General features: G+C 40.8%; 1 protein-coding gene across 1 annotated transcript in view; it reads right to left on the bottom strand.

The window, feature by feature from the left end:
- Positions 1-1,454: 1,454 nt before the first annotated feature.
- otud6b (OTU deubiquitinase 6B) overlaps positions 1,455-26,033 on the bottom strand; it is a 39,124-nt gene continuing 14,545 nt past the window's right edge. The window contains exons 5-7 of the mRNA XM_041189060.1: positions 19,370-19,431; positions 3,420-3,526; positions 1,455-1,995 (exon numbers count right to left, since the gene is read on the bottom strand). Of these exons, the coding sequence (XP_041044994.1) occupies positions 1,911-1,995; positions 3,420-3,526; positions 19,370-19,431 (254 nt within the window). The 3' untranslated portion in view covers positions 1,455-1,910. The remainder of the gene's footprint in view (positions 1,996-3,419; positions 3,527-19,369; positions 19,432-26,033) is intronic.

Below are 26,033 nucleotides of genomic sequence, written 5' to 3'. Positions count from 1 at the left end.
AAGTTGTTGTTGAATGAATCTAGTGAACATTCAATGAACCAATTCTAAGCCAAGTATATCTGTCTTTCAGTAAGGAGACCAAAACTACACAGTCCTCCAGCTGTGGTCTCACCAAAGCTCTAACTGTAGCAAGGCTTCCTTATACCCCACTTGCAGTAAAGGCTAACATATAATTTGCCTTCCTAATGGCTTGCTGTACCTGCAAATTAACTTTGTGATTCATTTGCAAGGACACCCAAATCCCTCTGCATGCCAATATTTACTAGTCTCTTCCCTTTTTTTTTAAGAACCTACTTTCCTATTCCTTCTACCAAAATGGATAATTCTGAGTTTTCACCGATTATACTAAGCCCGTCAATACCTCCCATCAATTCCAACTGTATGGAATCTGCAACTTTTTTACTGAAATTTCTCTACCTCACCATATCTTTCCCAGTCTTCAAAAGTCTTTCAAAATCTGCCTCTTTGACCATGCCTTCTGTCACCTTTTTCTCTTCACACTCATGTCTCAACTTCCTGTGAAACACCTTGGAACATTTTGTTCAGTAAAGGACACTAGAGATGTGCAAATTGTTGTTTCTTGCTTAATCCAATAATATAACTGCCAAGTGTTGATCACTGTAGAACAACCATTACTCATGATCTAAAAATAGGATCTGTTTTGATACATCTCACTGTTGAATAAATAGATACACAAGTTCAAGCATTAAAGCGTTTGCAACCTGCTTCAGTCTCAATCATCATAAAACTTAATTAACATTTCTTTACATGCCCATGATGCATGCTCAACTGAAATCAGCTGGGTTTCCTTCTCATTTGCACTTTCTATCAGTTTAGTTGTTGGGTTATCCGAGAGTCAGTGATAAGTTTCTGGCAAGTGCAAATGCAGAATTCCAAACATACCTGACATATTAAAGTATCATGTTTTCAAGCTGGGTCAGGCATCTCTTCTCCCTGACTTCAACACAGTACACTGAAGGATTCAGTTTTGCACTGGAATCTATTTTTCCCCCTGAGATGCATAACCATTTCTTAAAAAGTTAGGAATAGCATTTATGTTTTTTCAGCAAATTTCAAAATATTTGAAGAGGATATTTTTAAAAAGTCTGTCAGAGGTCGTGCTCCTGATTTTTATGCAGACTCCTGCTGGAACAAACATGTAGATAGGAACAGATTTGACAATGCGCAACACTCACACCTGTCCATTTGGCTGAAGCAGTAAAGGGAAGCCAATATCCATGTAGCTGTATCCCATTTATGTGTAGATAAGGGAGAAAACTGCAAAGACAACTTTTTATGATAGCAAGAGCTATTTCTGATTCATTTTTAAAAACCAAATAGTATTTTTTAAAAATAATAAATTGCGCTTCAAATCATTCTGCCGAATCCACAATTTAGCATGAAGTGTCATTTTCAGAGATTAAGAAAATTAATCAATAGATCTTTGCAATGTATTACAGCATGATATCTTAAAATTTAATGATACAAAATATAAAGTAAGCATTACACGTTTGTGCTATAACACTGAATAATAATTAGAAGTCAACTGCTGCAACTTCCTTTTACAGAAAACATGGATGCCTGATTGAAACAACCTACTGGGCCCATTTTCATTGCTTTTCACTTCTGAAATTTTATTTGTCTCACTATGCACAGCATATACTGAACAGCAGGATCACTGACATTGTTTAATCCCAATGAACACATGCAGTCTTCATTCAGCTTTTATTGCTGGTCTTCACACAATTAAATGGTCTGTTCAAGAAAGAAAAACTGGGAAATGCATCATCATTTTCAAATACCCCACATGAACTGTGAAAGTAGTACAATTTTCAGCTCAACATGAAAATTACAACTGAGAAATTCAAATACTTTGATGTAAGAAGTAAAATGTAAATGCTGATCAGTATTTAGCATATATCTTCTGTAGGTAAGTCAGTTAATTGTTCTACAGAGTTATAATGTTCTCCCAAACCATATGCATGTCTCATATACCTGTAAACAAGAAGAAAGTATTCAAAATCATAAGACTGTATGATATGAAGCAGTTTTTACAAAGAATAAAAAACATTAGCAAGTGTTCCAATTTTACATGAGCCCCACTCCTGGCTGAGCTCCGGACTGATTTTTTTTCAATATTAACAATCTGACTGTTACAAAACAGCATATTCTTTGACCAACTGTGACAATAGTGCGAGATTCACTCTTAGTCATTAAAACAGTAGTTAGCAATTCAGCACATTTCCTGGTTTAATCTCATCTTCAATTTCTGATATCTGCTTACCCTGAAATATGTCACTTCCCAAAGAGTTGTACCATCCAAAATTACAGTATTTAGATAGCTGTTGCATCTGTAGTTACATAACTGTTGATATTTGAATTCTGACTCATCAAATTGGAGTCATTTATGACAGTATTTCTGGTGCAATTATTGTTTCCTTCTTGCCCCAACAAGAAGTGCTCACTATTAACTTTAGAAATGTCGACATGTCAGAACATATTGGGTTGTTGTCAGCTCGTGTTAAGTTTTCAATGATATGTCCAACCTACAATATAAAGTCAGTCTACATACACAGCATGTGTTGTGTACTCAAGACTGGGTATGGTGGTATTTACTTTTTCTAAAATTTATAAAGGAGCAGAGGATATGTAGTCAGCAATGTGGAGCGGCAAGAGGCCAGCCTGAAACATGAAGGAAGAAAAGTGATTTACGACTACAGGCCAGATAACTGAGACCAGTAATGCTGGGATCAGAAATGTGGTCTGTGGCCAACCCATCCTATGCCAAAAGAACTAAATGAAAAATAATTTTCTAACAATAAATTGGTCTTGATTTGTTTCCATATTTTAGTACTGATAACTTCAGGAAAGAAAGATTACTGATTCTCATATAAAAGCTGTTACTCTATCATGTAACTTTAAATTATTGTGTCATCTACAGACTAACACGTATTGCAGGTAAACCTAAAATGAAAACATTCATCCACAGGATTAAAATAGGGATTTAAATTTGAAATTGAATGTTCTAACCAACCTATCTTTTTTTTGTACATAGCAGATATAGGCAAGTCTGGTAAGTAACAAAAATAACACTTAGTTCCTTATCTCAGCTGCACTGTGCTGAAAAGAGGCTAAACTTTTTCCTGTATGCAGAGGAAAGAAATCAAGTCCTCTTAGTATCCTGATAAAGTGGAAGGAATGTCATCCAGACCTGCAGTTGCAGCATCTAATCCATAGCAGTATTAGTGCAGCCAGGAGAATGGGCCACCTTTCTCCTCATTGCTGTTGTGTGATCAGGAAAGACGTCTTTTTAAATAGGAATATTTAGTCTTAATAAGCTTTCTCAATCTGATGCAAAAAAGCATTACTAGACAAGTATTATTGTAGTTTGTAGTAAAATCCCCAGAGTTTCCACTTACACGAGAATTATTGGTTTGCTTCCATACTCTTCACCTATTATGATTGGAGTAGAGTCAGCTTGTATCACCTCCACTGGCATTTGCAAAACGTGAGACAAAGCCCTCAACTGCAAGGAATTAAACAAATATTGAAGAAAAAAAATTAGATTTTTATCATTTCGCAATTTTGAATGAAATCCAAAACCATAAGATAGATGCAGAGATAGCATGTGCAGCTAGTAGACAGAGATGAGGAGGAATTTCTTCTCTCAGAATCTGTGGAATTCTTTACCGCAGAGGGCTGTAGAGACTGGGTGGTTAAGTGGTTAAGTATATTCAAGGTTGAGATAGTCAGATTTTTAATCAGTAAAGGAATCAAGGGTTATGGGAAAAAGGCACGAAAGTGGAGTTGAGGATTATCAGACCTGCCATGATCTCATTGAATGGTGGAGCAGACTCGATGGGCCATATGGCCTACGTCTGCTCCTACATCTTATAGTCTTACGACAGTCCTTACATCTTTGAGATATGGGTTTAATTCAGTATAAACAGGTGCAAACTAGAGCTCACTGGTTTAAAAGTTAGTTAAAAAAACAAACTAATTTTCTCGAACAATGAACATTAACTTGGAAAAAATCATCATGACAAGCATTAAATGGTTTGAAGAGTAGAGCAAAAGTGCATGGCTGGAAGATTTTTAATTTTTACTGAGTGATGATAATTTTTCTAACCAAAATGAAGCAACTGCAATAATTATCTCAGAGGACAAATAACACTTCTGGTATCACTATATAAGTAAAAATAGAATTCATGCACCAAATTCAATATTATACCTGGAAAGCAAAACTAATCTTGATAATCAGTGTAAACAATGAAATCAGCTCTAGCAACTTCTGCTTTGTAAAAGCTCTTTGGAGCTCAGAGATACTTATATGAACTTTACATTCCCCAACCACCCCCCACCCATCCTTTCAATTTTGCGCAAGATATAGAAAAATAGCATGGATATTCAAATACAATCTTACTGAAAGCTGTAGTTTCCTATATTGTGCAGATCATCTATGTGATCAAATACATTATTGGAGCACCATAAATAGCATCCAACTGTTTAAATTACAGTAGGACAGGCACCTTGTTCAATTAGGCAGATCAGCACCAACTTCACAAGCGTAATTAGGGATGGGCAACAAATGCTGTCCTTGCCAGTGATGCTCACTTCCGACGAACGACTTAAAAAATTGCTAACAGGCTTAGAGCAGAGGTTAGAATTAAATCTAGGGAGAGATCTACTGACAAAATTGATGGATGTTAACAGATTGACTGAGATAACAAGAACCAGGAAGAAAAGTGACAGAAGCCTCACTACTCTATTGGCTTCAAGTCTTCAACAAAATTAGTTCAGGTAGTAATTATAATAACCATCACAAGGCAAACATAAAGACCAAAAAACAAAATCTAACTAAAACAAACAACAAGACAAGACATTTCACTCAACCTAGTTAGTTTGTTAATTGTAGAGTAATTCAGTATTTAATTGTATTCAAGTGATGGGCATTAACTGGGGATTCACTTGGGCTCATATATATGGGGGCAGACTGAAACGATGGCTCTTGGGTTAGGAAGTGCATGTTTATAATGTGTCTCTCCAAATACAAATGTGTAAGTGTGTAAACATTAGACTCCAGCTCTATCCTTCGTCACTTTCCTATTTGGAGTATAACAGGAACTAGTTGCCTAAAGATGAAGCTTGGAAACTATGAAAAAAAAGTTCAGAAATAAAACTAAAATGCTATTGGCCATTGTGGAAGAATGGGGTGAAATAGTGAAGAGTAAGGAAGCATAGTGCAAGTATTCAGAGAGTCTGGAAGTGATTCTAGCGTCAGAAAAATGATCCCATACTGGAGAAAGAGCCTCCGATAGTGCATGAGGAAGGTCTCACAGTACTAGTCCAATTAGGTTAGACAGTGAAATAAAGGCTGCAGAACAGTCTCACAATAGAACTAGAAGTAGGAGTCCTCGTGACTGTGAAGGTTTGGTGGCTGCCAATAAACTTGAGGGTAAATTAATGAGAGGCAAAACAAAGGGAGTCAGATCAAAAACAAAAATACCTGGAAAAACTCAGCAGGTCTGACAGCATCTGCAGAGAGGGATACAGTTGACGTTTCGAGTCCTTATGATCCTTCATCAGAACTAAGGCATATAGAAATGAGATAAAATATAAGCTGGTAGAGTGGGGTGGGTGGGATAGGGGGGCCCCCTAAATTTGAGACTAACTCAAAATAGCTTGTTTCATTAAGGAAAACCATCAAGCATCTACATGATGCATGTTTTTGGTGTATTATGGAGTAATATTGTGGCATTTGTAAAATATATTATGAATAAGATTTGAGTAGAATTTAAAATAGGAAGTTGAACTTGTGGGGCTTTTAACTATATCTAGATTTTAGCAAAGTAGGTCCTATTTAGAGCAGGTTCCTCATATTAGTTTCACAGAAAGATGATGTTATATTTATAGAATAAACAGAGCAATTGCAAAGCTCTACTGGTCAGTTGAAAAGGAGATGGTAAGCACTTAAGGGAAATAAACTTGTAATTTTATGGGATAGAACAGGGGAATGGGACTGACTGACTTGGTGGGCCAAATGACCTCCTTCTGTGCCATAAATGACTCTATGACCCTATACCTGGTTGTGCACTCAGGCTAGACCAGATGCTAGTTTTGATATGTTAGCATTAAGTACTAGGATGAAATATCCTAAATTCCATAATGTTTTAGAACAAATAAAACATGAAGAAAATTAAATCTAGATAAATGCATCCTTTAGTTCCCATCCTCAAGTATCCCAAAGAACATGAAGCTAGTTATTTTTAGTGGATGCTTCCCATGCTACCTTTCTGATAGGAATTCTAGCACACTTGGTTTCATACAATTTCTTAGGGGTAAGAATGCCTGGGCTTGGGAAGCCAAAAGAAATAAAAAAGATCGTTAAAGGTACCCTGACTGCTGAAGCACTGGCTCTACGAGAGGCAGCGGATGTGGGTTTCCATTTGCTAAATATTTTAAGTGAAATTCCGTAAAATTGATATCCTGAAGATAATGGATCCATTGACTGTGATGTAGGTAATCGCTCATATGGAATAATGTACAGTAAGGTTTACGTTATCCATCACTGCACCAACCGTAATGCTCTAGTAACTGGAATTTCTGACAGTCCCCAAACCCTGTCAGTTCCAATTTGTTTAAAAAGCCAGCTGGAAACTTATGAAGCTGCCCACAGGTTGGAAGCAGCAATTATCGCTCGGAGCAACTGCCAGTAAAACTGACAGCTTGATTTTAGTTTGAAAAGCAGTTCTGAAGGTCAGAAAAGAAGAATGTAATGGTGGAATTTCTCAACCCTGGGCACACTGCAATAACATAACATACATTTTATACTTTATTAATGAGAGTGCATTTGTTCACATCGCATTTTACTATCAAACCCACTTGGAGTGAACATCTGGGTATTGCGCTCAAAGCTGTTTATCCAAACCCATGAGAGTTTCTGCTTAGCTTGGTCTTAAGTTGTGGTGGTGATCTGTTTGGTTCTGGTTTTACTGTGAGGCCTTGCCATGCTGGGGCCCTTGACTGCCCAGCTGCTTCCCCTCTCTCCTCAACCCTTCAAAGACAGAGCTGCACCTTGTCTTATGTCCAGAGTAATGCACGTCCCCATTAACTGGCAGTTTTGATTGCATGGCAGCACCCATTCCTGGAGCGTGCCAGATGACAAAAATGACAAAGTATATGAGTTAGAAAGAAAGGATCTAAAATTAAATGAATGGATGCAAGTGATCAACTGTCAAATTGTTTTAGATTCAGTTGGACTCCTATACACAACACCAGACCGGAACTGTGGTTATTGGAGATGTATGTATGTCTCTCTAAATAAAAGCTTGAAACTGTGTAAAGATTAGACTCCAGCTCTTTCCTTTACCACCTGGCTATCTGGATTAGTATAAGGTTAGCATTGTAGGTATTAACCGTCATTATACTGGGTTATTATTCCTAAAAGCAACTCTTGCCTGAGGTAAGCTTCCATCCTTCCACATTGTCTTGCTGTAGGAAGATTTGTAATTAAATTCATGCCAGATATACTAAGTAGCGTTTGTCCTACTCACTGCCTCAATTTACTTTATTTACATCCTCTGAATTACTCGTAGGACTTACGGTAACTTACTTGACAATTCCTCCACTTTCCCACATAAATGATATCACACATTAACTTAAAGCATCCTTTAAATATTCTGGTCTACAGATATATACATCAATGTTCTGATTCAGTACTTGACTGTGCCAACATCTCGATTACCATTTAAAAACAGCAAAAAGCATAGCCTTCTATGGTGATAATTCAAAATGCTATTTTTTTCACACAACTTCGAAAGTTCTGAATCCTACCTTTTCACTTTTCGTTCTTTAAGAACATAAGAAATAAGACCAGGAGAAGACCATATGGTCCTTCGAGCCTGCTCCACCATTCAATATGATTGATCTTCAAGCTCAACTTCACTTTCCTGCCTGATCTCCATATACCTTGATTCTCCTAGAGTCCCAAAGCACTCTTTCTCAACTTTGAATATAGTCAATGATTGAAGATCCAATACTACTCTGAGGTAGAGAATTCCAAAGATTTACAACCCTCTGAATAAAGAAATTCCTGCTCCTTTCAGTCTTAAATGATCAAGCACTTATCCTGAGAAAATGCCCCCTAGTTCTAGATTCTCCAAACAGGAGAAAACAGCCTCTCAGCATGTACCCTGTGGATTCCCCTCAAACCTTTTATGTTTCAATGGGATTACCTCCCATTCTTCTTAACTCCAGAGAGCAGAGGCCCATTTTAATAAACATCTCATCCCAAGAATTAACTTAATGAACATACCATTTACCTTCCTAATTGCTTCTACCTGTATACTAACTGTAGGTTGAATTTTAGAGACCCCCCGCAGCAGGTTTAATGGAGGTGGGGGGAACAATGAGACGGGAGGCGAAAAGTTGGGTTCCCGCCAGCATAAAATGGCAGTGGGAACATGCGCTCCCAGTGTCATGGAGAGTCACCATTCCCACCAGAGACCAGCATCAAACCATTCTGCATCCCATTAATGGCTTGCAGATGAAGGCCCAACCAGAATCGGCTTCCGTGCCGAATCATCCACATATGTGGTGTGCAAATGTCGGACTTACCTGCAAGAAGGTCTGTGGCAGCTCACGGAGATCGGAAGGGAAGATGGAGGCCAGCAGCGACCAGACCCTGCAACACCACATGCAGCAGTGGGTGAGTGGAGCATCTACAATGTGGACCTTCTATCTACAGGATCTTCCAGAAGGTCTATCTTCTATCTTCAGAATTTTCCAGGAGATGGGCACTTTAAAATATGGCGCCTGGGTATGATGGCGAGGCACAGGCCATGCAGCCTGCCGCCACCATGCAAAACGTCGGGAAACGCCCAACTGTATAATTAATTAGGTCAACGTTGCGTGATATGGTGTGAATTCCCAGCCGTCTCCATGGCCGGAAACTCTCCCTGCTCCTGCCTCTGCCAGAGCACTTAGTCCCAGAATGGAAAATTCTGCCCTCTGTGACTCTTGTATATGGACATGGTACAAAAACACAGATTTTCAGAATCTTTACAGTGCAGGTGGTGGTCATTTGGCGTATCTATTCTGCACTGGCTCTCTGAAAGAGCATTCAACGTTATCCCCGTAACCTTGCACATTCTTTCTTTTCAGTTGGCAATCCAATTCCCTTTTGAATACCTCAATCGAACCTGCCTCCACCACACTTTCATTCTTATTTGTTCCAGACTCCAACCACCCTCTAGGTGAAAAAATTCTTACTCACCTCACTATTACAACTTTTGTCAATTATTTTGAATCTGTGCCCTGTTGTTCTTGATGCTCTCTTGAATGGGAGCAGTTTCTCACTATTTACCCTATCCATACCCCTCAGGATCTTGAATACCTCTATCAAGTCTCCTCTCAGCCTTCTTTTCTCCAAGGAAAACAGTCCCAACCTCTCCAATCTGTCCTCATAACAACAGTTCTTTATCCCTGGAATCATTCTTGTGAATCTCCTCTGTACTCTCTCCAATGCCTTCACATCCTTCCTCACGTCTGGTTCTCAGAACTGGACACAATACTCCAGATGACGCCTAACTAGTGTCTTACATAAGTTCAATGTGACCTCCTTACTCTTGTACTTAATGACCCTATTAATGAAGCCCAAGATACTATATGCTTTATTAACTGCTCTCTCAACATGTCCTGCCATTTCAATAACATGTACATATACACCAATGTCCCTCTGTCCTTCACCTCCTTTAGAGTTTCTCCCTTTATTTTATACTGTCTCTCCAGATTCTGCCAAAATGAATCACCTCACACTTCTCTGCACTGAACCTCATCTGCCATTTGTCTGCTAAACCACCAACATGTCTAACAGAATTAAATAACTTACTAGAAGGCAGAATGTTTGGAAAGTTTTCCCCAAAGAAACAAATAGCCAGGGTGGGAAAATGAAGGGCTATCTTACATAAAAAGAAAATAAAAACACATTCTGACTACAATCTTATAAAATCATAGAAAGTTTACAGCACAGAAGGAAGCCACTTGGCCCATCATGTCTGCACTGGCTGAAAAATGAGCCACCCAGCCTAATCCCAATTCACAACATTTGATCTGTAGCCCTGCAATTTATAGCACTTCATAAGAACATAAGAAATAGGAGAAGTAGGCCATTCATCCCCTAAAGCCTGCCCTGCTTTTCAATAAGATCATGGTTGATCTGCCCAGGTCTCAACTCCTCTTTCGTGCCAGCTCCTCATAGCCCTCAACTCCCGATATTTTAAAAATCTATCTACCTCCTCTTTAAATACTCTCAGTGACCTAGCCTCCACAACTCTCCGAGGTAGAGAATTCCAGACATTCGCTACCCTCTGAGAGAAGAAATTCCTCCACATCTCAGTTTTAAATGAGTGTCCCCTTATTCTATAACTATGTCCCCTAGTTCGAGATTCCCCAACTAGTGGAAACACCTTCTCAATAGCTACCCTGTCAAGCTCCCTCAGAATCTTGTACATTTCAATAAGATCACCCCCATTCTTCTAAACTCTAATGAATAAAGGCCTAACTGCTTTAGCCGTTCTTTTAAGTCAACCCCTTCATCCCAGGAATCAGCCTAGTGAATCTCCTTTGAACCTTTTGTGTTTCATGCATAAGAACACCCAAATCCCTCTGTGCTGCACTTTTTTGGAGTCTCTCTCCATTTAAATAATAGTCTGCCTTTTGATTTTTCCTACCAAAGTGCATGACCTCACACTTTCCTACATTAAACTCCATCTGCCAAGTTTTTGCCACTCACTCAACCTGTCTATATTCCCTTGCAGATTCCTTATATTCTCATCACAACATGCCCTCCTACCTATTTTTGTATCATCAGCAAATTTGGATACATTCCATTCTGCCCCCTCCTCCAAGTCATTAATATAGATAGTAAATAATTGAGCCCTTAGGACAGATCCTTGCGGCACTCCATTAGTTATGTCTTTCCAACCTGAAAAAACCCATTAATTCTGACTCTGTCTTCTGCGTGTTAACCAATCTTCAATCCATGCTAATACATTACCCCCAATACCGTGAGCTCCTATCTGGTGCAATAACCTTTTATGTGACAACTTATCGAATGCCTTCTTGAAATCTAAATACACTACATCTACTGGGTCCCCTTTATCAGCTCTGCTTGTTCCTCAAGGAACTCTATCAAATTTGTGAAACATGATTTCCCTTTCACAAAACCATGTTGACTCTGTTTGATTGCATTAATCTTTTCTAAACGTTCTGCTATTTCTTCCTTAATAATGGACTCCAGCATTTTCCCAGCGACAGATGTTAGGCTGATTGGCCTATAGTTTCCTGTTTTTTGTCTCCCTCCCTTTTTGAACAGGGGCATCACTTTAGCTGGGACCATCCCAGAATCCAGTGAGTTCTGGCATATTTCAACCAATGCCTCCACTATATCCACAGCCACTTCCTTTAAAACCCTTGGATGCAGGCCATCAGATCCTGGCGACTTATCTGCCTTTAGTCCCATTAGTTTCTCAAATACTTTGCCCCTTGTGAAAGAGACTGTTACAAGATCTTTCCTCTCATTAACTCCTTGCTTGTCTGATATCTTTGGAACATTTATAGTGTTCTCCACCATGAAGACTGATGCAAAATATTAGTTTAAATTATCTGCCATTTCCCTGTTCCCTGTTATCAATTCTCCAGTTGCATCCTCCAAGGGTCCCACCCTCACTTTAGCTACTCTTTCTTTTTATATACCTGTAGAAGCTCTTGCTGTTTGTTTTTATATTTCTTGCCAACTTACTTTCATCATAATTTTCTCCCTCTTTATCAGCATTTTAGTGATCCGCTGCTGGTTCCTAAAAAATTCTCAATCTTCTGGCCTACCACTAATTTTCATTGCTTTGTATGCCTTCATTTTTGATTGGATACTCTCCTTAATTGCCTTTGTTAACCACGGGTGGTTCAACCTTCTCATCGAGTCCTTCTTTTTGACCGGGATAAATTTTTGCTGAGCGTAATGAAATACCTGCTCAAATGTATGTCTGCCACTGCTCATCCAATGACCTTCCCCTTAGTCTATTTTCCCAGCCCGCTTTAGACAACTCTTCCTTCATACCTCTATAATTGTCCTTATTTACTAGGTTGAGATCCAAGTTGCTCACCCTCAAACTGAATTTGAAATTCTACCATGTTGTGATTGCTACCCCCTAGAGGATCCTTAACTGCAAGAGCTCTTATTAATCCTACCTAAATTACACATTGCTATATCTAAAGTAGCCTGTTCCCAGGTAGATTCTGCAACATATTGCTCCAAGAAACAATCTCTGATGTACTCTACAAATCCAATCTGCCAATCTGATTTGTCTAGTCAATATGCAGATTAAAATCACCCATGACAATTCTGGTGCCCTTCTTACATGCCTCCATTATTTCCTGATTTATACTTTGTCCTACAGTAAGGCAACTCTTCAGGGGCCTATAGACTGCTCACACCCATAACATCTTCCCCTTGCTATTCCTTATTTCCACCCAAACTGATTCCACATCATGATCTATTGCACTTATATCACTAATCACCACCACACTGATACCTTCCTTTATTAAAAATGCTACCCCATCTCCTTTTCCTTTTTGCCTATTTTTCCAGAACATCGAATACCCTTGAATATTCAGTTTCCAGTCTTAGTCACCCTGCAACCACATCTTGTAATAGCTATCAAGTCATATCCATTTATTTCGCTATTTTTCCTTAGTTCTGTTGAAGAGTCATACGGACTCGAAACATTAACTGTGTTCCTCTCCGCAGATGCTGTCAGACCTGCTGAGTTTTTCCAGGTATTTTTATTTTTGTTTTTGTTTTCCATTTATTTCTATTTGTGCCGTCAATTCATCCATCTTGTTACAAATGCTGTGTGCATTCAGATAAAGAGCCTTAAGCTCTGACTTTTTACCATTACTCATTCGGGTTCTAATTTCTGCTGCACTCTTCTGCTTATATTTTCTGCCCCTTCCTGTCATACTTTGACTATCGTTCGCCTCTCCGCTACCCTGCACCTCCGCTCTCTTGTTTATTTTTGATTTTCTAAACTTGCCTTCGATTGAACCCTCCCCCCAAATAATTAGCTTAAAGTCCTATCTACAATCCTAGTTATACAATTCGCCAGGACACTGGTCCCAGCATGGTTCAAATGAAGCCGACCCAATGGAACAGCTCTCTCCTTCCCAGTGCTGGTGCCAGTGTCCCATGAATCAGAACCACACCAATATTTGAGCCACGCGTTTACCTCTCTAATTTTATTTACCCTACACCAATTTGCACGTGGCTCAGGTGGTAATCCAGAGATTATCATCTCTGTGGTTTTGCTTTTTAATTTAGCCCTGAGCTGCTCCTAGTCCCTCAGCAGAACCTCTTTCCTAGGCCTGCCTATGTCATTGGTACCTACATCGACCATGACAACTGGATCCTTTCCCTCCCACTCCAAGTTCCTCTCTAGCCCAGAAGAGATGTCCTTAACCTTGGCACCAGGTAGGCAACACAGCCTTCGGGACACTCTGTCTTTGCTGCAGAGAACAGTATCTATTCCCCTAACTATTCTATTCCCTTTTGCTACTACATTTCCCTTTTCTGCCCCCACTTGAATGGCATTCTGTAACACGGTGCTGTGGTCAGTTCACTCGTCCTCCCTGCAGTCTGTGCCCTCATCCACACCGGGTGCAAGAACCTCGTACCTATTGGACAAGGGCACAGACTGAGGCTTCTCCAAAGCTAAATCCTGGATCCCCATACCTGCCTCACTTGCAGTCACGCCCTCCTGTCCCTGACCACGGACCAAATTTGATTATTTAATCTAAAGGGTGTGACTGCCTCCTAAAACACAGTGTCCAGGTAATTCTCCCCCTCCCTGATGTGTCAGTGTCTGCATAATGGACTCCAGCTTATCAACTCTCAGCTGAATTTCTTCGAGTAGCCAATGCTCGCTGCAGATGTGGTCACCGCAAATTGCACCGGTATCCACATACTACAGCAGCAACACATCGCCTGCCCAGCCATCTCTGTTCTATTTAATTAATTAATTTGGATGTTAAATATTTTAAAAGTGAAGTTCTTAACTGTACTCTTCAGCTGTGATAAAGTCTCCTGATTTAACCCACTTGGCCAATAAAAAGAGACACGGGAGAGATACCCGCCAGTCACCTACCTGCTTCCCTGTGACGTCACGCACTGGCTCTGCCAGATATAAACAGGTTGAAGGGGCTCTCTCCCCTTCTTATCTCCCGCTGCCATTGCCCCTCTCACGCAGGCCTGCTCTCAGAGTGCTTGCGGCTCTCCTCTCGCTGTTTTAAACTGTGAAAATCCAGGTTCTCCTCTCACTGTTTTAAACTGTGAAAATCCTGGCTCTCCTCTTGTTGTTTTAAACTGTGAAAATCCTGGCTCTCCTCTTGCTGTTTTATACTGTGAAAATCCTGGCTGTCCTCTCGTTGTTTTAAACCGTGAAAATCCTGGCTCTCCTCTCGCTGTTTTAAACCGTGAAAATCCTGGCTCTCCTCTCACTGTTTTAAACCGTGAAAATCCTGGCTCTCCTCCCGCTGTTTTAAACTGTGAAAATCCTGGCTCTCCTCTCGCTGTTTTAAACAGTGAAAATCCTGGCTCTCCTCTCGCTGTTTTAAACTGTAAAACTCTCTCAATCATCAATCTCCAACTGAAGATCTCTACTGCAGCCAAACACAGCGCTCCAGTGCAGCTAAAGTCAGCACTGTAAGATAACCTACTTTTATAGTCTCTGAACTTCGCCTCTGAAAACCTGATTAAGCCAGTTATCTAATTAACTAGTTACAGTTACAAGTAGAGCATATATGAGCCTTGTTTTAAGGCTGGACTAAAACTCACCTTCTTCCAACCCTAACAGCAACTTTTAGTTAATTGTTAAATTAAAGAAAGACTAGACTTTAGACAGAATTTAACCCTTAATCTCCCTCAGTCACCAATCTCCAACTGAAGCTCTCTACTGCAGCCAAACACAGCATTCCTGTGCAGATCTGGAGGTACACATCCAAGCACCTTTGAAATGAGATGAGGTTTTCTGCCTCTACCACCCTTTCAGGCAATGTGTGCCAGGCCCCTTCCACTCTCTGGGTGAAGACATTTTTCCTCATCTTCCCTCTAATTCTTCTACCAATCACTTTAAATTTATGCTTTCCTAGTCACTGACCTCTCCGCTAAAGTTAATAGGTTCTTCCCATCCACTCTCTCCAGGCCCCTCACAATTTTATACATCTCAATCAAATCTCCCCTCAGCCTCCTCTATTCCAAGGAAAACAACGCCAGCCTATCCAATCTTTCCAAATAACTGCGATTTTACAGACCTGGCAACATCCTCGTAAATCTTCATCGAACCCTCTATAGTGCAATTACATCCTTTCTGTAATGAGGTGACCAGAACTGCACACAGTACTCAAATTGTGGCCTAACTAGTGTTTTATATACTCGGAGAGTAGGCTTGCGTGAGAGGGGCAATGGCAGCGGGAGATAAGAAAGGGAGAGAGCCCCTTCAACCTGTTTATACCTGGCAGAGCCAGTGCGTGACATCACAGGAAAACAGGTAGGTGACTGGCGGGTATCTCTTCCCGTGTCTCTTTTGATTAGCCAAGTGGGTTAAATCAGGAGATGTTATCACAGCTCCAACAAATTAGTCAAACATGACCTTTCCTTAACAAATCCATGCTGACTGTTCTTGATTAATCTGTGCCTAAGTGACAGTTCATCCATTCTCTCAGAATCGATTCCAATAATTTGCCCACTACTGAGGTTAGACTGACCAGCCTATGATTATTCAGTCTATCCCTCACTCCCCTTTTAAAACAGACCTCCAATCCTCCAGCACCACTCCTGTATCCAAACTGGCTTCTTTTAACAGGCTAGGGTATGTTTCATGTGGCCCTAGTGATTTATCCACTTTCAAGGATGCTTGTCCCCTTAATACTTCCTCTCTCTCTATGTTTATCACATCTAATACTTCACACTCTTCCTGCTTAACTACAATGTCTGCATTGCCTCCTCTTTTTGTGAAGACCGATGCGAAGTATTCATTAAGAACCACATATACATCTTCTGCCTCTACACATAGGTTACCTTTTAGGTCTTTTACGGGCCCTACTCTTTCTTTAGTTATTCTCTTACATTTGCTTCCTTGGAATCTAAGGAATCCTGCAAGCTCAAAACCAATGCATTCATTATCTCTGCTGCCACCTTTCTTAAAACCCTAGAACCTAAGCAAACAGGTCCAGGAGATTTGTCAGCTTTTAGTCCCAATAATTTCTCCAGTACCTTTTCTCTACTGATATTAATTACTTTAATTTCCTCAGTTTCTCTTGGTCCTTTAGTTCCCCACTATGTTTTTTATGTCTTCAGCTATAAAGATTGATAGTTAATAATTAAGCCCTGCTATTTCCTTATCCACCTTTATAATTTCTCCTATCTCTACGGGTCCACGTTTACTTTTGCTAATCTTTTCCTTTTTACATGGAAAACGTCTTGCAACTTTTTTTTTATTTCTTGCTAATTTACTTTTATCCCCCCCCCGCCCACTCCCCCATATAGTGGTTATCCTTTGTTGATTTTTAACAATACATTTATCATAACCAATAAATACAAAAGAAGAAAAGATGCTAAATAGTCCACGTTGTAACAACATTCATTGAAACAAGAGTACAGAGGAAAAATGTGCATTAGGTAAGTGAAATAACCTTGAACACCACTCTCTTGACACTTGCGGGACCTAAAATAATTGTTAGAATACAGGGATAAGAAAGAATATTAACTAAGAGCTTCAAAAGTTACATACTTAAAATGCCATGCACTGAAGAGATTTATAAATTAAATGGAATAAATAAATTAAAGTGACCATAATATGATGATAGAATTTAACTTGCAAATTGAGAGGAAAAAGGTGGGATCAGATGTAATGGTATTACAGTTGAATAAAGGTAACTACAGAGGCATGAGGGAGGAGCTGGCCAGAATTGACTGGGAGATAAGCCTAGCAGGAAAGACAGTGGAACTGTAATGGCAGGAGTTTCTGGGAGTAATTTGGGAGACACAGCAAAAATTCATCCCTAGGAAAAAGCAGACTAAAGGGAGCGCGAGGCAACCATGGCTGGCAAGGGAAGTCAGGGACAGCATAAAAGCTAAAGAGAAAGCATACAATGCGGCGAAGAGCAGTGGAAAGCCAGGGGATTGGGAAGCCTACAAAGACCAACAGAGGACAACTAAAAAACAAATAAGGAGGGAGAAGGTTAAATGTGAGGGTAAACTAGCCAGTATTATAAAAGAAGATTGCAAGAGTTTTTTTTAGATATATAAAAGGGTAAGTGGGAGGCAAAAGTGGACATTGGGTCGCTGGAAAATGACGCTGGAGAAGAAAGAAATGGCGGAGGAACTGAATAGGTACTTTGCGTCAGTCTTCATGGAGGAAGACACGAGTAACATCCCCAAAATTCAAGAGAGTCGGGGGGCAGAGGTGAGTATGGTGGCCATTACCAAGGAGAAGGTGCTAGGAAAACTGAAAGGTCTGAAGGCAGATAAATCACCTGGACCAGATGGATTACACCCCAGAGTTCTGAAGGTGATAGCTGAAGAGATAGTGGAGGTGTTAGTGGTGATCTTTCAGGAATCACTGGAGTCAGGGAAGATTGCAGAGAACTGGAAAATCGCTAATGTAACCCCCCTGTTTAAGAAGGGAGTGAGGCAAAAGACGGGAAATTACAGGCCGATTAGCCTGACCTCGGTCGTTGGTAAGATTTTAGAGTCCATTATTAAGGATGAGATTTCAGAATACTTGGAAGTGCATGGTAAAATAGGGTAAAGTCAGCATGGTTTCATCAAGGGGAGGTCATGCCTGACAAATCTGTTAGAATTCTTTGAGGAGGTAACGAGCATGTTAGACAAAGGAGAGCCAATGGATGTTATCTACTTGGACTTCCAGAAGGCCTTTGACAAGGTGCCGCACAGGAGGTTCCTCAGTAAGATAAGAGCCCATGGTGTTAGATGCAAGGTACTGGCATGGATAGAAGATTGGCTGTCTGGCAGGAGGCAGAGAAAGGGGTTAAGGGGGTACTTTTCAGGATGGAGTTCCTCAAGGGTCAGTGTTGGGACCACAACTTTTCACTTTATACATACATGATCTAGATGAACGGACTGAGGGCATCCTGGCTAAGTTTGCAAATGATACAAAGATAGGTGGAGGAACAGGTAGTATTTAGGAGGCAGGGAGGCTGCAGGAGGATTTAGACAGGTTAGGAGAATGGGCAATGAAATAAATGGCAGATGGAATACAACGTGGGGAAGTGTGAGGTCATGCACTTTGGTAGGAAGAACAGAGGCTTAGACTATTTTTTAAATGGGGAGAGAATTCAGAAATCTAGTGTGCAAAGGGACTTGGGAGTCCTAGTCCAGGATTCACTTAAGGTTAACCTGCAGGTTGATGTGGTAGTTAGGAAGGCAAATGCAATGTTGGCATTTATTTCGAGAGGACTAGAATATAAAAGCAGGGATGTGCTGCTGAGGCTTTATAAGGCTCTGGTCAGACTATATTTAGAATATTGTGAGCAATTTTGGGCCCCGTATCTCAGGAAGGATGTGCTGGCCCTGGAGAGGGTCCAGAGGAGGTTCACGAGAATGATTCCAGGAATAAAAGGCTTAACATATGAGGAATGTTTGAGGACTCTGGGTCTATACTCGTTGGAGTTTAGAAGGATGAGGAGGGATCAGATTGAAACTTACAAAATACTGAAAGCCCTGGATAGAGTGGACGTGGGGAAGATGTTTCTATTAGTAGGAGAGACTAGGACCCGAGGGCACAGCCTCAGAGTAAAGTGAAGACCTTTTAGAACAGAGATGAGGAAAAACTTCTTTAGCCAGAGAGTGGTGAATCTATGGAATTCATTGCCACAGAAGGTTGTGGAGGCCTGGTCATTGAGTGTATTTAAGACTGAGATAGATAGGTTCTTGATTGGTAAGAGGATCAAAGGTTACAGGGAGAATGGGGTTGAGAAACTTATCAGCCATGACTGAATGGCGGAGCAGAGTCGATGGGCCGAATGGCCTAATTTCTGCTCCTATGTCTTATGGTCTTATGGAATAAGTGCTAACTATCATCTTGTGTATCAATTTAAAAACTGACTCCTCCTTATTAGGCTAGTGAGAAAGCAATTATAATTTTAATACGGAATGTGCTGGTTATGATTAGCTGAGGACAGTGAGAACATGATTCCAGTGAAAGGACTAGCTTTTGTATTGGTGGATTATTTCAATTATCACCTTTGAGTTAGAATATGATCTAAAAATAGCTGCAGTAAAATAATAATTCCTTACCTCAAGTTGTCCACCCCAGGCTGTTGTGTTGGCTACCTCATCACAGTACTTTTCAAATTCCTCTGAAATGAAGATACTTTTTGAAAGTATGACATAAAAAGAAGTTGCAAACAGTATGATACAAATCGTACTATTTCCTTCATCCAAAAGTCTCAAATCAAAGGCTTGTAACAAAAGATTAACAAAATTCAATTTCAAGGTCACTGGATCAGTACTAATGTTTAAATTACTAGATTGTGCTAAGGTGTCTCAATTGACAGGTAATTGTTTCTAACAGGTGTTTAGTTCTTGGGGAAGGAGATCCTGTTGGATCAAATGTCTGCTGCCTTAAAGGAGTTCCTGGGGAATGCATTCCTCCATGGAACAAATGAGACATCTCGTGGTCGCACAAAGAATAGAGGATATAATGATAACAAGATTTCAAAATAGTCCAGATACCGGATGCAAGCAGCTGTACAATGGAAGGATTAAAAACAGGCAGAATGAGGATGAAAGTACGTTTAGTAGATCTGGTTATTATTGCAGAAGACAAAATTTGAGCAACAATGAATCCCAGGAATGCTCAAGGATGAGTTATTAGGTGCTTCAGGTGTCATTCAAAGTATCATTATGTGATGAACTACCAAAAGTGAAGAGGCAGGGTCCTCAAAAGAGGAGGAAGAGGATGAAGATAGAGATGAATCTTAATGAATTATACTGATCACAAGAAATTATAGCCCTGTGATGAACGTATTATCCTAGGACTACTTTAACAATGCAGTACTATATACTGTTTGTACTTCAACAGCATGTAGTAAAAATTGGTCTAAATGTTGTTTATATTCACTAAGTAGTGACGATCAACACAAGGTTAAAGAATATAGAAGTACTACTTGCTTTGGGTTTGCTATTAACAAAACCTTAAGGTCATAAAGGGAATTGTAATTCCATGTAAAATAGCTCATATAAGTGTTCAAGTAGTCTCTAGTAGTCTATACTGTTGAGCAAATCTTCCATGAAAAAGGCGCAAATGAAACTTGTCATAGAGTATAAGGTAATTATTTTTGGAAAGTCAATAGATCTACAGTTTACCCAGTGATGACATTATTGTATCCCCATAATGAAACCTGGTGTTTTTCATGAAAATATTAGGCAAGTTTAAAATAAGGGAGGAAAAAGACCGTTTTAAACAGTCACGTGGACAATATATTCAGCTTACTTGTCAAAAGCTTAAAACACTACTAGAAGATGCAAGTGTGGTTGATGAAGAGTTTATGAGTACAAGATTAATACGAATAATGAAATCTTGAAAAAGTATCAGGAGGTGCCACCATATCTTATTGTAAGCCATCCATTGGCACATTACTTTGATGAGGAGGTACACAGTAGTGTAGTGGTATTGTCAATGGAGTAGTAATCCAGACACCCAGGGTAATGCTCCAGGGTCCAAGTTTGAATCCCACCATGGCAGATCATGGAATTTGAATTCAATAAAAATCTGGAATTAAAAGTCCAATGATGACCATGAAACCGATGTCAATTGTTGTAAAAACCCATCTGGTTCACTAATGTCCTTTAGGGAAGGAAATCTGCTGTCCTTACTTGGTCTGGCCTACATGTATCTCCAGACCCACAGCAATGTGGTTGACTCTTAAATGCCCTCTGAAATAGCCTAGCAAGACACTCAGTTGTGTCAAACCACTAAAAAAAAGTCAATAAGGAATGAAACCAGACAGACCACCCGGCATTGACCTAGACACTGGAAATGACAACGGCAAACTCAGCCCTGTCAACCCTGTAAGGTCCTCCTTACAAACATCTGGGGGCTTGTGCCAAAACTTGGAGAGCTGTTTCACAGGCTAGTCAAGCAACAGCCTGACATGGTCATATTCATGGAATCATACCCTACAGAAAATGTTCCAGACACCACCATCACCATCCCTGGGTAAGTCCTGTCCCATCGGCAGAACAGACCCAGCAGAGATGGCGGAACAGTGGGAGACAGTCAGGAGGAAGTTGCCCTGGGAGCCCTCAATATCGATTCCTGACCCCATGAAGTCTCATTGTATCAGGTCAAACATGGGCAAGGAAACCTCCTGCTGATTACCATGTACTGCCCTCCCTCAGCTGATGGCACTTCTTCTAAGTGGTATTCAATGTGACAAGGGTGGCAAGAGCACAGAATATACTTTGGGTGGGGGATTTCAATGTCCATCACCAAGACTGGTTTGGTAGCACCACTACAGACCAAGCTGGCCAAGTCCTAAACGACATTGTAGACCCAGGCCAGTGGCAGGTGGTGAAGGAGCCAACAAGAGAGAAAAACATGTTTGACCTCGTCCTCACCAACCTGCCTGCCGCAGATGCATCTGTCCATGACAGTATCAGGAGGAGTGAACACCACACAGTGCTTGTGGAGACGAAGTCCAGTCTTCATATTGAGAATACCCTCTATCATGTTGTGTGGCACTACCACCATGCTAAATGGGTTATATTTAGATCAGATCTAGCAACTCCAGGCTGGGCAACCATGAGGCGCTGTGGGCCATGAGCAGCAGCAGAATTGTACTCAACCACAATCTGTAACCTCCTGGCCCGGCACATCCCTCACTCTACCATTACCACCAAGCTAGGGGATCAACCCTGGTTCAATGAAGAGTGCAGGAGGGCATGCCAGGAGCAGCACAAGCATCCCTAAAAATGAAGTGTCAACCTGGTGAAGCTGCAACACAGGACTACTTGACTGCCAACCAGCATAAGCAGCAAGTGATAGACAGAGCTAAGCAACTCCACAACCAATGGATCAGATCTAAGCTCCGCAGACCTGCCACATTCAGTCGTGAATGGTGGTGGAAAATTAGACAACTCAATGGAGGAAATGGCTCCACAAATATCTGCATCCTCAATGGGGAAGCCTAGCACATCAGTGCAAAAGATAAGCATTTGCAACGATATTCAGCCAGAAGAGCCGACTGGATGATCCATCTTGGCTTTCTCCGGAAGTTCCCGGCATCACAAATGTCAGTCTTCAGCCAATTCGATTCATTCCACATGATATCAAGAAATGGCTAAAGGCACTGCAAAGGTCATGGGCCCCTGACAATATTCCAGCAATCGTACTGAGGACTTGCATCCCAGAACTTGCCACGCCTCTAGCCAAGCTGTTCCAGTACAGCTACGACACTGGCATCTACCCAGCAGCGTTGAAACTTGCCTAGGTACACCCTGTTCACAAAAAGCAGGGCAAACCTAACCCAGCCAATTACCACCCCTTCAGTCTACTCTTGATCATCAGTAAAGTGATGGAAGGGGTAATCAGCATTGCTATCAAGTAATACTGGCTTAGCAATAACCTGCTCACTGACACTCTGTTTGGTTCCACCAAGGTCACTCAGCTTCTGACCTCATTACAGCTATGGTTAAAACATGGACAAAAGAGCTGAACTCCAGAGGTAAGGTGAGAGTTACTACTCTTGACACGAAGGCAGCATTTGACTGAATGTGGCATCAAGGAGCCCTAACAAAACTGGAGTCAAAGGGAACCAGGAGGAAATTCTCCACTGGTTGGAGTCATACCTAGCACAGAGGAAGATTGTTGCGGTTCTTGGAGGTCAATCACCTTAGTTCCAGGACATCACTGCAGGAGTTCCTCAAGGTAGTGTCTTAGGCCCAACCATTTCAGCTGCTTCATCAATGACCTTCCTTCCATCATAAGGTGAGAAGTGGGTAATTTGCTGATGATTGCACAATGTTCAGCACCATTCGCGACTTCTCAGATACTGAAGCAGCCCACGTCCAAACACAGCAAGACCTGGACAATATCCAAGCTTGGGCTGACAAGTAGCAAGTAACATTCACGCCACACAAGTGCCAGGCAATGAGCATCTCCAACAAGAGAGAACCCAACCATCGCCCCTTGATGTTCAATTGCATTAATATCACTGAATTCCCCACTACCAACATCTTGGGGGTTAACACTGACCAGGAACTGAACTGGACTAGCCATATAAATACTGTGGCTACAAGAGCAGGTCAGAGGCTAAGAATTCTGTGATGAATAACTCACGTCCTGACTCCCCAAAGTCTATCCACCATCTATAAAGCATAAATCAGGTCTGTACTGGAATACTCTCCCCTTCCCTGGATGAATACAGCTCCAACAATACTCCAACATTCAAGAAGCTTGACATCATCCAGGACAAAGCAGCCCACTTGATTGGCACCACATCCACAAACATTCACTTTCTCCACCACTGACGTACCTTGGCAGCAGTGTGTGCCATCTACAAGATGCACTGCAGGAACTCACCAAGGCTCCTTAGGCAGCACCTTCCAAACCAATGACCGCTACCATCTAGAAGAACAAGGGCAACAGACACATAGGAACCTCACCACCCACAAGTTCCCCTCCAAGCCACTTACCATCCTGACTTGGAAATATGTCACCGTTTCTTCACGGTTGCTGGGCAAAATCCTGGAACTCCCTCCCTAACACCATTGTGGGTGTACTTTCACCACAGGGGCTGCAGCAGTTCAAGGCAGCTCACCATCCATTTCTCAAGGGCCTAGCCAGCGACGCCCAAATCCCATGTCTAAATAAAAAAACATTGCCATGGATCTAATGGTATGGGGCAAAGCCAGAAGTATTGTTATTCTACATTTTATATACCTGTCAACAAGATTTAGTCATTTCACAATAATAATAAGGACAAAAGGGTTATTAATGTCAAAATCATGGGGGAATGGAAAGGAATTGGACTGAGGACACTACTGAAGTTTCGGAGTAATAATGGAGGGGAATTTGCCCACAATGAGTTCGGAAAAACGTGCGAAAATATGAACATTACAGTCATGAATACCACAGCAAAAAGCCCTTTTAGCAACGGATTGAGAGAAAGGAATCATGCAGAGATCGATAAAGTGCTGGATAAATTCTTGCTGATGACCAGCACTGGCACAGGCAGTTCATGCAAACAATTCACTCCAAATGATTGAAGGATATAGACCTCCAGCAATTAGCATACGAGCAAAGTCCAAAATTGCCTACTGCTTTGTGCTTTACAATCAGGGAGCCAAGGCTGAGGCTTTGAAGAGCATGCAAAGAGCACTAAGGCATCAAATAAGTCTAACTGAGACAAGTTCAAGTCAGGAGATTTAGTATACTATAAAAGAGGGGGTCATAGGAAATGGAAAGGTCCTGGTATGGTAATAGGTTGTGATGGTTATCAACATAGCAATTAAACTGTTAAGGTTCATTCATCACAATTAACTGGAATTAATTACAAAATCTCAAACTCTGAACAGCTGATCAAAGAAAACAAGGTACCTTGTACCTAAGGTGTTGATCTGTTTTGTGATCAAGCCAAGGAAAAGAACGCAGCAGCTCAAGGGCTGGATAATGGTAATATAAGTGATCATGACACACATGACAGACCTATGACAGGTGAATTGCCTAGGGTGGCCCATAGATGCTGGCCCAGCCAACGAAGCCCACATCTCGTGAATGAATTTTTTAAATTCCACAGTGGGGCTGGCGGGGTCTAGCAAATGGGAGGACAACTGTGGGACATGCAGGAAAAGTTACAGGTGAGTTTAAATATCGTTTGTATGTTCAGAATTATGGCCAAAAAGTGAGGTTCATGGACTGGCAGAATGTGGTGATAGAGTGGAGAGTGAAAAAGCGCAATGGAAGTTCAAATAGTGGATCCAGATGTGAAACGTGTGTCAGAAAATGATCGCATACTGGAGAAACAAACAAACAGTCTCTAAAAGTGCATGGCAGAGATTGCGCAACAGTAGTCCTGGCATACATAAAACTAGAAGTGGAGGCCATTGCCTGACTCAATTAGACAATGAAATTAAGGCCATGGAACAGTCTAACAAAAGAACCATCTGTGAAGGCTGCTTGACTGACAATAAACTTGAGGATAACTTTATAAGAGAGCCAAAACAAAGGGAGTTAGATAGTTGGAGAGAGTTTGGAGTTTATTCCGAGGTACCAAATAAGGATCAAAATCAGCTTTGTTGCAATAGTGGATTTATACTGAAAAGTCTTTGCAGATTGGACTCAAGGCTAAAGTGAGTCTATTGCTAGGGGTTTTGAAGAGCAGCTGAGTGATAGATATTAGAGTGGATTCTCTCTTTTGGACACATTTTCATGTAGTTCATCGAAATAAAAGTCACGTTTCTGCAGGCAATATTTTTCAAAGGGAAGTGTTTTTGAAACCACCCAAAGAGGCAACAAACGCAGAAGGAAAACCACACAAACTAAACAAATATGTCAACAGCCTGATTGCTGCTTCAAGGTATGGTATTTTTTCAGTGAAATGTATTTTGCTGAAAATAGCTTATGTGCAACTAAAAAATGGATCTCATAATGTTTTATTGGTATCATGATGGGAAACTTCCAGGCATCTTCATGATACACATTGATTAGTTCTTATGGGGTGTTACTGCAGAATTTGAGAAATGTGTTATTAATAATATTAAAGTAGAATTTAAAATTGAGAGCCAGGTTTTTTAGGGCTTTTAAATATGTTGGTTTAGATATTAGGCAAAGTAGATCTGGAAAAACTTCAAATCAAAAATCCTATTTCAAGAGTGTAGCTACTATCCCAGTTATCATGCTAGATCACAGAAAGTTGACGGTGGGGATTTCAGTTCAGCAATTATAATGCTGCTGAAC

The sequence above is a fragment of the Carcharodon carcharias genome, chromosome 6, assembly GCF_017639515.1.
Source record: "Carcharodon carcharias isolate sCarCar2 chromosome 6, sCarCar2.pri, whole genome shotgun sequence".
In the NCBI taxonomy this organism is placed as follows: domain Eukaryota; kingdom Metazoa; phylum Chordata; class Chondrichthyes; order Lamniformes; family Lamnidae; genus Carcharodon; species Carcharodon carcharias.
This window is presented reverse-complemented; position numbering and strand designations above follow the sequence as displayed.